The sequence below is a fragment of the Eulemur rufifrons genome, chromosome 1, assembly GCF_041146395.1.
Source record: "Eulemur rufifrons isolate Redbay chromosome 1, OSU_ERuf_1, whole genome shotgun sequence".
Classification (NCBI taxonomy): Eukaryota; Metazoa; Chordata; class Mammalia; order Primates; family Lemuridae; genus Eulemur; species Eulemur rufifrons.
In genome coordinates, this window is record NC_090983.1 from 34,483,606 (window position 1) to 34,499,660 (window position 16,055).

Here is a 16,055-nt window from a genome sequence, read left to right on the forward strand (position 1 = left end):
TTTAAAAATAATTATCACAGAAATTTCACTTAAATTTTTTCCTATTTTGTTTACCTTTGTCCACAATTATTCTGATGAACAAAAGGTAAAAGGCCACATACTAATCTGAAACACATGGTTTCACACTCCCAGTACCCTAAATTTCCTAAGGCAAAATTGTTTTTTCTACTTTAATATAACCTCACAATCTATAATTATTTCTTTAGCAGTTGTGCTAGGCAAGCGTCATAGTAGGACTACTGCTGTGGTACAAAAATTCTCTTTGTTCTGATTTAGCTTTGGACGAGGCCCTGAAATTTTAACTATACCAGGTAATTCCAAGGATGAACCAAGGTTTGGGAACTATCGCTTTAGATTTCAAAAGTAATTTGCTTGGGTCTCTGGAAAACAGCACTGGAGAATAATGGGAAAGCCATAGCTTTTGGAGATTCCTAACTCTACAAATATGCATGGCCTCAGAATGGTTTCCTCATCTCTTCTGAGTCAAGGTTTCTCACTGGTAAAACAGAAAAATCTATGCTCACAAGGTTAGTGTGCAAAGCCTATTATCTAGCTGTGCATGAGGCAGAGTATGAAACTCATTACCCATTTAGATAATATAAGACCTTTGAGGCATAATTCTAGTATCTAAATTTAACAAAAATTAAGCCTTAGTGTACCAAAGGTACTAACACATGTATAAATGCAAATACACATACATATGGGAAGCATATTTTACTGATGAGGAACATGATCAAAAGTTGAGACCATTATTCCATACCATTTAGAACTTCATTTAGCCTTCAACTCAAAATATAGGACAAAACCTTTAAAAGACCATTATCAGTCTAGCTTATAGCAAACTACAACTAGAAAATAAGTTTTACTATTAAGACAAATAGCTAGTAGCTGATAGTTTAGTTTAGGGGTTGGATACAGGATTACTTGAGTCCAAATGTTAATTTTTTTCCCTTAGCTGCTATAGCTAGATCTATTTTTCCCCTTCTCACTTTCCTTATTTATTAAATTTAACAAACAGTATACTGGGCACTTAAGTGCCATACGCCGGTAGTACCCACTCCCCAGACCATGGTGGTATCACCAGGATCAATTGAAATAATGTGTTTTCAAAGTGCTTAGAAGTATCTAACAAGGTTGCAGAGGACAAGAAGGATCAAAGTTTTAGACAGCAACATCTGCAGATGGACTATGTCCAAATCTTGGCTTTGCTGCTTCTGAGTGACCTTGGTTATTAACCCCTTTGTATCTCAGTTTTCTCAGCTATTAGATGAGAACAGTGCCCATTTCATAGAGTTAAAAGATTAGCCAGCACCTGGAAAATGCTCCTGAAGTGTTAGCTATTACCATCACAGTGCCTACCCTGGAAAGTGGAAGCCAATGTTAGCTAAAATATCTTACCTTAGACTTTTTACCAAGTAAATTATGTAGTAGTGTTAAGTTTTAAAAACTGGAAATGTTCATTCAGGAAGTAAATTTTCGTAAATGTAAAACTTAAGAAACAAGACACAGGCCAGGTGCAGTGGATCATGCATGTAATCCTAGCACTTTGGGAAGCTAGGCAGGAAGTCATGTGTTCAAGACCAGCCTGAGCAAGAGGGAGACCCCCCCTCTCTACTAAAAATAGAAAAAAATTAGCTGTGCATGGTGGTGCATACCTGTAGTCCCAGCTACTCAGGAGGCTGGGGCTGGAGGATCACTTGAGCCCAGGAGTTTGAGGTTGCAGTGAGCTATGATAATGCCACTGCACTTTAGCCTGGGCGACAGAGCAAGACTCTGTCTCAAAAAAAAAAAAGAAACAAGATACATAGAAGCTTGTTAAATTTGAAGTCAGAATACTGCTACTTAGTTTTCTTAAAATGTAAATGTAAATCCATGGCTTTGCTTCAGTATCAATCATGTGATAAAGCTAAATTCAGTGTGAAAATCCATCTACCTAGAAAACTTTGTCTCCCAGAATTCACTGCAGATCACTTGAAAAAAGTGTAAACTATAGAACCCTAAAACCACCTTATGTCACTAAATGAAGATTAACCACTCATTTACATATTTTTATTTGGAAATGTTTGTATCACTACAGTGAAACTAGATTTTAGACACAGGATGTCAGCAGTTTAGACATCATTAGTTTATTACAAAAGAGACATGGAAATTATTTACATGATGAAAGATTTCAGAACTTCAGTGGAATGAGCTTCATGTCAATGCCATTTCAATAGTGATTTATTTCAGTCTACATACTTTCCAAGAATGTCACCATCTCTAAATAAGAAATAATCCTGCAAACAAAGAAACCACAGTTAAGACAGCTAATCACAAATATTTTACCTCTTTTTAGAATTATTAATTTTACACACCTTGTCATCTAGAACTACTTTGGTGCCTCCATATTCTGGGAGAAGGACTTTATCTCCAACTTTCACACTAACTGGTTGAATCTCTCCACCCTTGAGAAAATAAGGATATTTATTAACAAAGACATCTAGTTCACCAAATATATACAACTTTTACATCACTACAATTAATGAAATGTGCTCACTCAAATCCAACATGTTTAAAATGCAGGTGGTGGCAAAGTGATGCAATTTATTCTAGAATTGCAGTTCTTCACTCGAAAACATCACTGTAGAATTACACTTTGAAATAATGAACACACAGTGGCTTAAACGAAAACCTGATTTCAGTGTAAAGGTTCAAGGGAGTTATACTGGAAAAGCTAACTTTAACTAAAGCTAACTTTGTAATTGTTAAATATTAACAACCTATCAACTATAGGAAGTAAACCAGTTTTTAAACCATATACAAATGGCCATTTTTTGGGCTTCTTCCAACATACAAAAATTTGAGATTTTTCTGTAATTAGAACAAACACTTTTGTGATTCAATTTCCTTTCCTACAAAGTACAGATTTGGTGAGTGGGACTGTGCCCATTCTCCAAAGCCTTCCGATGCCTAACTCCAGGAGGAGTTCCTTAGAACTTTCTTTTTTGAGGCCAATGGAGCAATGCGGTTAACATATTTGATCCCAAAGGAATTTACTGTGTATTTTGGTTGAGATGTCTTAGAGACCTGAGGTCTAACCGGTTTGTTGGAGGACACCTGGAAGAATAGTCCAACCTGTTCCTTCCATAGGTATGCCAACTAAGGCCCCAAATGGCTGTAAGATTAAGGCAATTTCAGTGTGTTACAGGTTAAACTAATAGTCCAAGGTTCTCCTCAATTCTTAAAAGCCCCCGAAGTTTATCTTAAAGTATAATGTTTTGTCTTATCACAAAATTTAGAACTTAAAGAAGACGCTAGTCATACTAGGCTACCAAATGGCTATTGAGGGCAATTTTAATACTCTGAAGCTATCACATAAAATAAGCATATTCCACTGATCATATAAAATAAGCAATTTTGTTTTACAATCATTTTCCTAAAAGGGAGCAATTACAGGTGAACTAAGGAATGCACCTGAAGATGACAAGCTACTTTCAATAACTCAAGGTTTCTTATTGTTCTCCCTCCACTTTACACAATAAAAATAGTTGCACTGTAGCCCCCATTTACCTTTCCTTTAGAGCCCGATCCAACAGCCACTACTGTCGCTTGCAACACTTTTCCTTGAGATTTTTCTGGAAGCATAATGCCTCCTTTGGTTACAGTTTCGGCTGCACTCCTTTCAACCAATACTCGGTCGAAAAGCGGAAGAAACTTTCTAAATGCTTGTCCTGCCTGCAGAAAAATGTTAAGAGTAAAAACAAAAACAATATGCAATTATATTCTCAACAGATAATAAGTGGTATGCCGCGAAGACGTTAGGGCTTTGAAAATTAACACCAAACCTTAGCTTATTCTTTCAGAAAACGTATTTGAATGTTCCACCCTAAATTCAAGTTTTAATTGCCCCATTCCCTATCTCTGTTAGGGGTCGTTGTTGCTTCTCTGGTCAGCAACCAGACAAATTTTCTTTATCCGATTATACTTCAAAATAACCCACAGACCAGTTTTAGGGGCAACCTTAGTTTATTACAAGGTCAAATACTTTCCTTCCTCGCGTTTTTTCTGGAAAATTTTCTAGAAATTTTCGGGAAACGTTGGGGGTCACACTCTGCCTGGGGCCATGCTCTTTCTCCACGATATGACCCACTAAGGCCCTGCAGAAGGAGGGGCACCGCGCGTGCGTCCGGGTTCCCGCCCCCTGCCCCACATGTCTGCCGCACACGCGTGTGCAAGGAGCCCTCGGCGGAGGAAAGGGTCGGACGGGCCTTGCCTCTCCAAGGGTACGGGCGGGCACCGGTCACTGACTGACCCCCCAGCCCATCCCTCCAGACCCAGAAAAGGGCGTCCGGCGTCTCCGTACGCCTCAGACCGACCGGGGCCCGCGTGCCGCGGGCCCACCCTGGACTCACACTCACCATGACTCCCGCCGCCGCAGCTCGTACTTTGCGCTCGTGCAGCTGCTGCAAAAAGAGACTCGCAAGTCCGGCCCTCGGGACACGTGAAAAAAAACCCCACAGACCGCGCAGGCGTGCTCGCTGCCGCCCCCGCGCCTGGCCCCCCGCCCCTCCCCGCGAGAGAGGGTGGCTGCACCAGCGCGCGCCGCGATTCGCCCGAGGCTTCTGCGCAGGCCACTGACGCCGAGGCCGGGAGGCGGGAGAAAAAAGGAGCTCCTTCTAGGCTTTTCTAGGCGGCCAGCCGAGGTGAAAGAACTATCCTTTCGTCCTTTCCCGGAAATGACGCGATTTGACCCTTGACTCGCAGACAGCGCGGCGCATTCCGGAAAGTTCTGGAAGTGTGCGCGGCCCGGGAACTAGCCTAAGCTGGCCAGAGAGGGCTGGACCAGTGGGCTCAGCCCAGCGCCGGTAGGGAGGGGCGGGGCTAGTGCGCGGCGCGTGCTGATTGCGGGGCCCGGGCCGACGGGAAGGGGGTGGGAGCCGCCAGCACACGCGGTGCCGCGGGGCGGGGGAAGAAGCGGAGGGAGGGGACAGGGGTTCATTGCCGTGTGCGCCCTGCACTCTGTCCCTCACTCGCCGCCGACGACCTGCCGCGCCACGCGCACGCCCTGTCGCCGCCCCGCAGGTACGCGGCCACCCCGCGCCACCTCAGCCTGGCGCCTGCGACCCAAGAGCGAGCTTTCCTCTGCTGCGGTTCGGTCAGAGTGGGCCGGCGGGCGAGAGCCGGGACTTTGCACGGCGCTGCAGGCCCAGGCCTGCTGGTCCAGGCCTCGCGGGTCCATGCGGTTCCCATCACGTGCGGCGCAGATCGGGGGCCTGGCGCGGGAGTGAGGGCTTGCCCAGGAGATGGAATCTGGGGAGTTGTAGCCTCTGAGGCCCTTTGGTGCAACCCACTCCTGGCTGACTTCAGGGCACGGGGGAGGGTGGTCGAATCCGCGAGGGAACCGCTTTTTGCCCCGTAGACAGCGGGGTACTGTGTCTCCTTTCTTGACCTTGCTGGGGGCGTCCTGAAGGAAAGACACGTGGGGTCGCGCGGAGTGGACCTGGCCGTCGCCCCCAGCATCGCGGCCTTGCTAGGTGCTCTGATACAGTAACCACGGGTGGATACATGGAGACGCTTTTCTGTGCGGCTTCTTGCACCGTTAGCAATACTTTTACTTTCCTGATCACTCGGATTTGTAACCTGCCTCTCCCGTTAACTTGGTTTCTCAGGGGGCACATTTGGAATGGGGCTGTTCTGAAAGCCATTTTAGCGGTGAAAGATTAACTCGTTTTTGGCGGCAGGGGTAGGTGGTCATGGGGGAAGGAGTTGTTTGTGATTGGTGTTTGTGCCAGTAAGTCAGGCGCAAGGGCGGCCTCTTCCTTAAGCTTGCGCTAGTAGCGCGTGTTCTGAAGCTGTGTCTGCATTCGGTCGCCCAGGCGTAGTGACTGTTGGAGGTGAGCCAGGCACAGGTCTAACATTGCTTTTTTTGTTGCACAGGTGGGCATATTATTTGTGCTGCAGCGTACCAGGGCTAGTGCTAGAACTGATCATCTACTTGTTTTCTCCCCCAGAAATGCTTCGATTACCCACAGTCCTTCGCCAAATAAGACCGGTGTCCAGGGCACTGGCTCCTCATCTCACTCGGGCTTATGCCAAAGATGTAAAATTTGGTGCAGATGCCCGAGCCTTAATGCTTCAAGGTGTAGACCTTTTAGCCGATGCTGTAGCTGTTACAATGGGGCCAAAGGTATCAGTATTTTTGTTTTATTGTAATTACAGTATTAAGGAATAATATTTTATTTATGCAAATAGTCCCTCTGAACTCTAGTGGACAATACTCTTGTATCTATTTACGAGAGAACACAATTTGCATTTAAGAGTTCCAAATTGTTGGTTAACTTTTTCTTTGCGCTTAGACATAATGTCCTCAAAACTTAAACTGCTTCAGCCTGATTTTTGAAACTTTATTTTATACAATGTGTGATGTAATCAGTTAGTAATTCATAGCTCAAGGTGGATTCTTGAGCTGGAGGTAGAATTAATCTTGCTTGCCTGCCTGGGTTAAATTTTGGACTCTTTCCCAGTAGTAGTGCCGAGCATAGAGGGAAGAGTATAACTTGTCTCTGATAATACGTCAAGTCTGTGCTGGTAGGTGCAGTTTTTTGTGTGTGTGCCTTGATTGTAGTAAAATACGCATAATGTAGAATTTACTACTTTAAAGTGTACAGTTCCGGGAGCGTTAAGTACATTTGCATTGTTGTGCATCTATCACGACCATCCATTTCCAGAACTTTTTTCATCTTGGAAAATTTTAGCTCTGTACCCATTAAACAATAGTTTCCCATCCCCTCCCCCGCCCTGTGCTACTTTTGCCTATCGTTTTTCTGCTGTTCTCCTGTTACAAAGCATATTTAAAATTGTAAATCTCATTTAGTAATGAGGGATAATATTTTGAGGAAGTCTTTGAAGGTGGTGCAGAGTCCAGTGATGGTTTACTTAAGATTGAAGACAGTTTACCAAAGTGATCCAAACTGCATAAAATATGATATTTACACACCTCAGGAATAGAAAGTAGCAGCTTTGGTTCAAATCCAAAAGCTGCCAGTACTATTTATACCATGTTTAAGGTTTTATAGTATGTTGAGTGAACCTGGAAAAGCACAACCACTTGCCTTGCTAGTTAGTATTTTAGTAAGTGAATTTTAAAGCAAGTTACCTTACTTTTAAAGATAACAGGCACTAACAGAAATTTAAGTGTAAGTGATCTGAAGAATGTTCCGAAATTTCATGGTTTGTCTTATGTTCTTGTCCATTTTACACATAGATGACAAATTTTAGTCCCTGGGATTTTCATCTCCCATATTATGTCATTCAAAGTTATGGTCTTGACAGAGATGTAAAGAGGTTTTATCTGTAGCCTAAGAATGTTGATGAACTTGCCCTTGAGATTCATGCTGCAGGAGTGATAAAAATGATACAATTTGTTGATGCTTTCAAGTAGTTACCATATTATGAAGATTGCTCATTTTTAAAAAAAATATAAATAATCCTTAGGTTGTGTGATCCTGTCATATTTTCTTCCCCTGCAATTATAGGGAAGAACAGTGATCATTGAACAGAGTTGGGGAAGTCCCAAAGTAACAAAAGATGGTGTGACTGTTGCAAAGTCAATTGACTTAAAGGATAAATATAAAAATATTGGAGCTAAACTTGTTCAAGATGTTGCCAATAACACAAATGAAGAGGCTGGGGATGGTACCACCACTGCTACTGTACTGGCACGGTCTATTGCCAAAGAAGGCTTTGAGAAGATTAGCAAAGGTGCTAATCCAGTGGAAATCAGGAGAGGTAGGAATGTGCCTTTGTTGGCATTACACTGTTCTAATCATCAGTGTTCCATAATAAAGCATCTATTCCTTGCACTTAAGAAAATTGTCTGTTATTTTAGGAAGTTGATTTTTTTTCTCATTCCTGCTAAAAAAAATCTTAAACGGAGTTTTTCCTTCAGCAAATAGTGATTGAATGCCTAACTGTGGTGGGTACTGTGTTTACGTGTTAAGGAGGAAAATATGACTAAAACATTCCTGGCCCCTACACAACCAAGAAGCCAACAATTTATTAGAAGATACAGATAAAACTTTGATTTTCGTATCAGTAGAATTGCTATATATCTGTAGGGCAGGATATTGTCCAAACTAGGATACTTGCGAGTAAAGAGAGGATACTATTAATAATTTTGGTGTCCCAGGAATACTGATATATCTTCACCCCATCTATTTCAGTGTTTAAGGTACAGATGAATACATTGTGTTAAAAGCAGTTTTATTGTAAATCACTAACAGATAATATTTAAGGTTATTAAGAGTATTTTGCAACACCTTGTTGGATTTTTTTCTTTTTTTTTTTTTTTTTTTTTTTTTGTTGAGACAGAGTCTCACTTTGTTGCCCAGGCTAGAGTGAGTGCCGTGGCGTCAGCTTAGCTCACAGCAACCTCAAACTCCTGAGCTCAAGCGATCCTACTGCCTCAGCCTCCCGAGTAGCTGGGACTACAGGCATGCGCCACTATGCCCGGCTAATTTTTTCTATATAGATTTTTAGGTGTCCATATAATGTCTTTCTATTTTTAGTAGAGATGGGGTCTCGCTCAGGCTGGTCTTGAACTCCTGACCTTGAGCAATCCACCCGCCTCGGCCTCCCAGAGTGCTAGGATTACAGGCGTGAGCCACCGCGCCCGGCCGGATTTTTTTCTTGAAGTAACATTTGTTTTGAGAAAGGAGCTAGCTCTCCTTTCCCAACTGAGTAAAATGGACTGTTAAAACTAACTTAAAAGTGTTTTGTCAGTTCATAACTATATAGTAAATTAAGGGAATTTCAGATAATTAACACCTGTAGGGGCATAGCCACATGAAATTCCTATCACTAAGAATTATACTTAGTGTTGAAAGTAAGGAAGTATTACCCATTTTAGTCGTTTTTTGCATGATTTAATGGAGTGTTGGGTGACCCTTTTGGAAATAGGCAACATGATTAGAGTAGGAATAACTTGTATAGAATGAGTTCAATGGTGAGATCCTTAAAACTATGCACATCTGCCTTTTCTTGGTCTGATTTTCAAAATAATTTTGTGTTGCAGGACTTTATTTACTGTGTAAATGTAAAGTTACTGTTTCAGTGCATGCCATCTAACTCCATGTGATTAGGAACAGCACACTGGCATAAAAGCTGTGTATAGACTTACTATTAAGGCATTAAAATATCATAAATATCAATTTCTGCTCGACATGGAAGCCCTGAGAGAATAAGCATTATAATAACATATTTTTGAACTAGGTGTGATGTTAGCTGTTGATGCCGTAATTGCTGAACTAAAGAAGCAGTCTAAACCTGTGACTACCCCTGAAGAAATAGCTCAGGTAAGGACTTCTCTTAATATTATTATAACAAAGTATTTTAAAATAACTAACGAGTGATTCCTCCCCCATAATCATACCAATATCAGAAAAACAATGCTACCCAATCACCAACATTAGAAGCGTTTTTTTGTCAATTTGTAACATCGCTACATTTGCTAAGGAAAAATACAATGGGGTCAGAGTTCTTTTACTGTTTTGTTTAAAAGAATAATTGTATTATTTCGTATTCTTCAAAATAACGTAGCCAATAATGAACTGAGGAAGAATTGAACAAAGAACCAATACTGCATTAGAACTTTTATACCATGAATTCCTTCCTCCCCTGGATGGAAGTATCACTTCGGAAGTTACTAGGAGAAAGGAAGGGAATTAATTGATTGAGGGCAGTAGCTTTACCTATTTTAATTTTGAAGAGTAACTTTTTTTTTTTTTTTTTTCAGGTTGCTACAATTTCTGCAAATGGAGACAAAGAAATTGGCAACATCATTTCTGATGCAATGAAAAAGGTTGGAAGAAAGGGCGTCATCACAGTAAAGGCAAGTGTTAGCTTGAATGAAATGTCTGATTATCAAAACTGAATTTTCTAAATAGAAAAATCCAATCTATATATGTTTCAAATACAATACACTGTTCCATTACTTTGTGTAATCTTAGAGTGGAGTGCTTATGGAGTGCTTACTGTATTTTGTGTGAATTAAGTAGCCTTTGCTTCCTGGAATGAATCCATCTTAAATGATATTGTCATCTAGCCTTAAGGTTATCCAAATGGCTATTTTTGGGATTTTTGCAGTAGAGTTGGATGCCCTAGGGCATTTGCATGCTCTGGTCTAAATCTTTTATAGATAGAATTTTATAAATCTGGCTGCAATTCTGAGTTTTGTGTTTCTTCATTGAAGTTCGTACACCTAATTCTTTGACTTTTCATAGGATGGAAAAACACTGAATGATGAATTAGAAATTATTGAAGGCATGAAATTTGATCGAGGCTATATTTCTCCTTACTTTATTAACACGTCAAAAGGTAAGAGGAAATCAGTAACTGAAATTTTAAAAATATACTTTGCTAATATGTATTAATCTCCAAAGGCATTAGTTGGTGTCTTGTAAAAAATAAATTGATACATTCCAAAAGTCAGTATGTATGAGTAATGAAGGAAGAACACAAACTTCACTGGTCACTTTTAAAGTGTATTGGAGCTTTGGTTTATCTTTTCATTTAAGTAAATTGCAGTCATTTTCTTACTAAAGTTTGGTTTGAAATCGTCATTGTTTTTGCAGGTCAGAAATGTGAATTCCAGGATGCCTATGTTCTATTGAGTGAAAAGAAAATCTCTAGTGTCCAGTCAATTGTACCTGCTCTTGAAATTGCTAACGCTCACCGTAAGCCCTTGGTCATAATTGCTGAAGATGTTGATGGAGAAGCTCTAAGTACACTCGTTTTGAATAGGTAATGGGTGGTGGTATTTGATGGTTTATGTTTCTGGGTGAAAAACAGAATTTGTGTTGCTATTTTCAGTCTCCATTATGTACGTTCACATTTGATCCACTTATGTTGTATTGTGTTGTATCTAGAGTTTTATAATACAGGTATGTTCCATGCATCCTCATGGTTCTCAGTCTTTTTGAAAGGGATCGCAGAGTCCTTACTGTTTTGTGCATCTTTCTCATAAGATAGACTAGTTTATTAATAATATGTGGGTATCTTTATTTTTTTTTTTTTTTTTTTTGAGACAGAGTCTCGCTCTGTTGCCCAGGCTAGAGTGAGTGCCGTGGCGTCAGCCTAGCTCACAGCAACCTCAATCTCCTGAGCTCAAGGGATCCTCCTGTCTCAGCCTCCCGAGTAGCTGGGACTACAGGCATGCGCCACCATGCCCGGCTAATTTTTTCTATATATTTTTAGCTGTCCATATAATTTCTTTCTATTTTTAGTAGAGATGGGGTCTCGCTCTTGCTCAGGCTGGTCTCGAACTCCTGAGCTCAAACGATCCGCCCACCTCGGCCTCCCAGAGTGCTAGGATTACAGGCGTGAGCCACCGCGCCCGGCCGGGTATCTTTATTTTTTATAAGTGCTTACAGTGTTTTGAGGGTACATGACTTAATTATGGTCTTGATGGTTTGTGGGTTTTGGGGTTTTGTTTTTTTTTTTATGTTTCTGGTAAAATTCTTTTCAGAATGTAATTTTGCATGGAACAGATGAGTAAGGAACTATCACTCTAAAAATCTTAGATCTGGCTGGGCGTGGGAGTTCACGAAGCCTGTAATTCTAGCACTTTGGGAGGCCGAGGCGAAAGGATTGAGCTCAGGAGTTCAAGACAAGCCTGAGCAAGAGTGAGACCCAGTCTCTGCAAAATAATGGGGGTCTCCGCAAAAAAATGGACAGACTAGCTGTTGTGTGCATTGGCATGTGCCTGTAGTCCCAACTACTCTGAAGGCTGAGGCAGGAGGATGGCTTGAGCCCAGGAGTTTGAGGTTGCAGTGAGCTATGATCACACCACTGCATTCTGCTAGAGTGACAGAACTAGACTATGTCTCAAATAAAAAAATAAAAATCTCAGATCTAAGTGTATTTAGCAATCAGGTATTTCATATAATCTGTTAAATGTTTACTAAATAGTCTGAAGTAGAGAAATTGGCACTCAAAATAAGGTGAAATCTATTCACTTTATTTAAATCTACATTTTAATCTATAGTTTAATTTTAGTGTAAACTTTAATACAGGTAATGCCCGTAGGGGTGCATACAATCTTAGGCACTATTAAAATGTACGTTCTAACTAATCTTAGAATTGAAGTATATCAGAAGCAAGACTTTCAAATGTTGTTATAGTGGAAATGCACAAATGAAATAGCAAATATGTTTTAGACATTGCATACCTTCACCCAAAAGCTCTAAATGAACTTGCTTATCTTAGAATATTTTTCTTACCTTGGATTTGCTTTTTGGAGGGAGTTAAGAAAAACCTTGGAGATTTGAAGCCCAAAACAAAAAACTATAGGCCTACAGAATTTTTGAACCATTTTACTGGTAGCTGTGAAGTTATGTGTCTAATTTACTTGGCATATTGTCATAGCTTACTCCTGTGGTTTTTGTTTGGCTCCCTAATAATATAGACCAGCTCTATCTTGAAGTTTGCATATTCCTTTTTCACAGTCTGCTCTCAAATGGACATTTAGTTGCATATTTCAATTATTCGCTTACCTGATGAGATTTCAGGTGAACTTAATACTACTATCAACTTTGTATAACATTTATAAAGGAACTGAATTTAGAACATTGCTTTGGTAACAGTATTAAGTGGAACCTATGGAGTAAATGTTTATTAGATGATTCTCAAATGAATGTTTAATAATTATTTTTCTACCCTTCATAACAGTTATCACTGTGTCCTTTAACTTATTGTGATGTGATTTTTGCTCCCGGGTCTGGCTGTTCAACTGGAATATGAGGCCAAAAGTTTATTATAATGTGTTCAGATTTGGACAAGTATAGATGAGTAGAAAATAGCCTAATAGATCTTTCCTGTCTAAATTTGATCAAAAGTTGCTAAGAAGCAAAAGAGAAAAAGAGGAGGGGTGCTAAGTAATCTTAATGTATGAGAACTAAGACATTTTTGTTCAATTTAAATCTTATCAACTCTTCTTAACAGGTTAAAAGTTGGTCTTCAAGTCGTAGCAGTCAAAGCTCCAGGTTTTGGTGATAATAGAAAGAACCAGCTTAAAGACATGGCTATTGCTACTGGTGGTGCAGTAAGTAAAATAAATGTGTGATACTGGTTTACTGAATGTTATTTATACTTCTAGGTCTGAAATTTATAGGTAGAATTTACATTTTTTACAATTAGATACTACTGCTGTTTCTGTTGGATATTTGGGAAATGGTTAGATTAAGGTCCCTTTAATGTCTAACTTGCCCTGAGTCTGGTCTAAGAATAGACTTACTGATTAAATCTATTATCAGTTTTGAAAGAGAATATGCAAAAAAGAAGGTAGGACTTAAAAGTTTAGGCCTTTGGTCTAGTCCTGATTCTACCTATAAGTGTTTTCTTGAGTAAGGCTAATACTGATTACTGCAGTTGTGAGGATTGAGTGAGAAGTTGGAGATGCAATGAGAAACTGTTCTGGACTAAAAATGGTCTTAAATCACTCATTTTAAAGAAATGTAGTATTTCCTAATGTTTCTCTTGTCAGAACACCTGCATGATATATTAATAAACTTGGTATAATGAAAGAAACTGTAATCCACAACTGGTTCACTTCTAAATGATTTTGTAGGTGTTTGGAGAAGAGGGGTTGACCCTAAATCTTGAAGATGTTCAGCCTCATGACTTAGGAAAAGTTGGAGAGGTCATTGTGACCAAAGATGATGCCATGCTCTTGAAAGGAAAAGGTGACAAGGCTCAAATTGAAAAACGTATTCAAGAAATCATTGAGCAGTTAGATGTTACAACTAGTGAATATGAAAAGGAAAAACTGAATGAACGTCTGGCAAAACTTTCAGATGGAGTAGCTGTTCTGAAGGTAAAATTCATTGTTGTGAATAAGCTTCTTGGGTTCTGAACCCAAGAACTATTTTGCTTCTGTAGTACCATGGAACTAAACAAATATTTGAGGAGTTAACTTCATTGTGGAAATATTTACTATATAAATTTTTTACTAAAACAGACCTTTGTTAATCAGAGTTGAACTTGTACTAAGGGAAATTGCTGTGGAAAAAGATGTTTTGTTAATGGGACTAGGTCAGTCTGGACAGTCTGGAGCCTCCCTTTTGTGGGCACTACACGCACCCTCTTAGCTGTTTAATCATGGAATCAGAACAAATAAGCAACCTTTTTTAAACTTTTAATAATTGTACATATTTTGGGCGTGTATGTGATTTTGATGCCTGTATACAATGTGTAATCAAATCAGGGTAATTGGGATATCCATCACCGCAAATATTTATCTTTTCTTTGTGTTGGGAAAAGCAACCTTTTTTTTTTTTTTTTTTTTTTTTTTACAGGATTGCTTTTTCAGTAAAGTAGGCAACTTTAAAATAACTTTGGTAGTTAGCATCTTGAATGAGAGGGCCATATTAACTTGGAGTTCTTTTAATCTTTAGGTTGGTGGGACAAGCGATGTTGAAGTGAATGAAAAGAAAGACAGAGTTACAGATGCCCTTAATGCTACAAGAGCTGCTGTTGAAGAAGGCATTGTTCTGGGAGGGGGTTGTGCCCTGCTTCGGTGCATTCCAGCCTTGGACTCATTAACTCCAGCTAATGAAGATCAAAAAATTGGTAAAAAGTTACCTTTAAAATGAGTTTGTGGCCTGATTTTAATCTTTCATTTAGAATAATATTGCTGTTCCCTCAAAGGAACAAATCACAATCTCCTGAGTAAGAAAAGTAAAATAGTGCTGATGTCAGAGCCAATAATGCATCACATCTTTCTGGTGTTATTGTAATATTTACAAATGAGAGTACTAAAATAAATTTGCTGAAATTTGTTTTCTTTTGTAGGTATAGAAATTATTAAAAGAACACTCAAAATTCCTGCAATGACCATTGCTAAGAATGCAGGTGTTGAAGGATCTTTGATAGTTGAGAAAATTATGCAAAGTTCCTCAGAAGTTGGTTATGATGCTATGATTGGAGATTTTGTGAACATGATAGAAAAAGGAATCATTGATCCAACAAAGGTAAATAGTTGGATACTTTCTAAATCTTCCTGCAACAACTGTCTCTAAGATATGAAATTTTCATTAAGTCTTGTTCATATTTGACTAAAGGAAAAGTAATATTTCGTTAAATTTTTTTCTAGGTTGTAAGAACTGCTTTATTGGATGCTGCTGGGGTGGCCTCTCTGTTAACTACAGCAGAAGTTGTAGTCACAGAAATTCCTAAAGAAGAGAAGGACCCTGGAATGGGTGCAATGGGTGGCATGGGAGGTGGTATGGGAGGTGGCATGTTCTAATTCCTAGAATAGTGCTTTACCATTATTAATGAACTGTGACAGGAAGCTGAAGGCAGTGTTCCTCACCAATAACTTCAGAGAAGTCAGTTGGAGAAAATGAAGAAAAGGCTGGCTGATGTTTAAGAATATCACTATAACCATCAGTTACTGGTTTCAGTTGACAATATATAATGGTTTACTGCTGTCATTGTCCATGCCTACAGATAATTTATTTTGTATTTTTGAATAAAAAGACATTTGTACATTCCTGATACTGGGTGCAAGAGCCATGTACCAATGTACTGCTTTCAACTTAAATCACTGAGGCATTTTTACTACTATTCTGTTCAAATCAGGATTTTAGTGCTTGCCATTACTAGATGAGAAGTTAAGCAGCAGCCTTTCTGTGGAGAGTAAGAATAATTGTGTACAAAGTAGAGAAATATCCAATTATGTGACAACCTTTGTGTAATAAAAATTTGTTTAAAGTTAATAATTGTGTTAGCATTTCCATGATCTAGAAGATATGACAAATGAAAGCAGGGGCTGACCCGTGTGTAAAATATTATTCTACCTATATAGTATTTTCATATTTCTCTTTGTTGCAGACGGAATTACATTATTACATTGGTAACTGGGTGAAATTTTTTTTTTTTTTTTGAGACAGAGTCTCACTCTGTTGCCCAGGCTAGAGTGAGTGCCGTGGCGTCAGCCTAGCTCACAGCAACCTCAAACTCCTGAGCTCAAGCGATCCTCTGTCTCAGCCTCCCGAGTAGCTGGGACTACAGGCATGTGC

At 39.6% G+C, this 16,055-nt stretch overlaps 2 protein-coding genes across 3 annotated transcripts in view; one reads left to right on the plus strand and one right to left on the minus strand.

Moving 5' to 3' along the window:
• The window catches only part of LOC138395903 (MOB-like protein phocein), a 44,604-nt gene extending 40,149 nt beyond the window's left edge, over nucleotides 1-4,455 (minus strand). The window contains exons 1-2 of the mRNA XM_069489153.1: nucleotides 4,398-4,455; nucleotides 3,550-3,714 (exon numbers count right to left, since the gene is read on the minus strand). Of these exons, the coding sequence (XP_069345254.1) occupies nucleotides 3,550-3,714; nucleotides 4,398-4,400 (168 nt within the window). The 5' untranslated portion in view covers nucleotides 4,401-4,455. The remainder of the gene's footprint in view (nucleotides 1-3,549; nucleotides 3,715-4,397) is intronic.
• Nucleotides 4,456-4,568: 113 nt separating this feature from the next.
• Nucleotides 4,569-15,752, plus strand: HSPD1 (heat shock protein family D (Hsp60) member 1). 2 transcript variants are annotated; one of them, XM_069488889.1, is made up of 12 exons: nucleotides 4,569-4,682; nucleotides 5,991-6,166; nucleotides 7,515-7,767; nucleotides 9,250-9,332; nucleotides 9,773-9,868; nucleotides 10,260-10,353; nucleotides 10,611-10,779; nucleotides 12,979-13,078; nucleotides 13,604-13,849; nucleotides 14,430-14,604; nucleotides 14,827-15,005; nucleotides 15,128-15,752. In XM_069488889.1, exons 2-12 carry the CDS (start codon nucleotides 5,993-5,995, stop codon nucleotides 15,278-15,280), a joined length of 1,722 nt encoding a protein of 573 aa, XP_069344990.1. In that variant the 5' UTR covers nucleotides 4,569-4,682; nucleotides 5,991-5,992; the 3' UTR covers nucleotides 15,281-15,752. The 2 variants fall into 2 exon arrangements, with proteins under 2 accessions (XP_069344990.1, XP_069344907.1); XM_069488806.1 differs by lacking the exon at nucleotides 4,569-4,682 and adding an exon at nucleotides 4,959-5,061.
• Nucleotides 15,753-16,055: the final 303 nt, after the last annotated feature.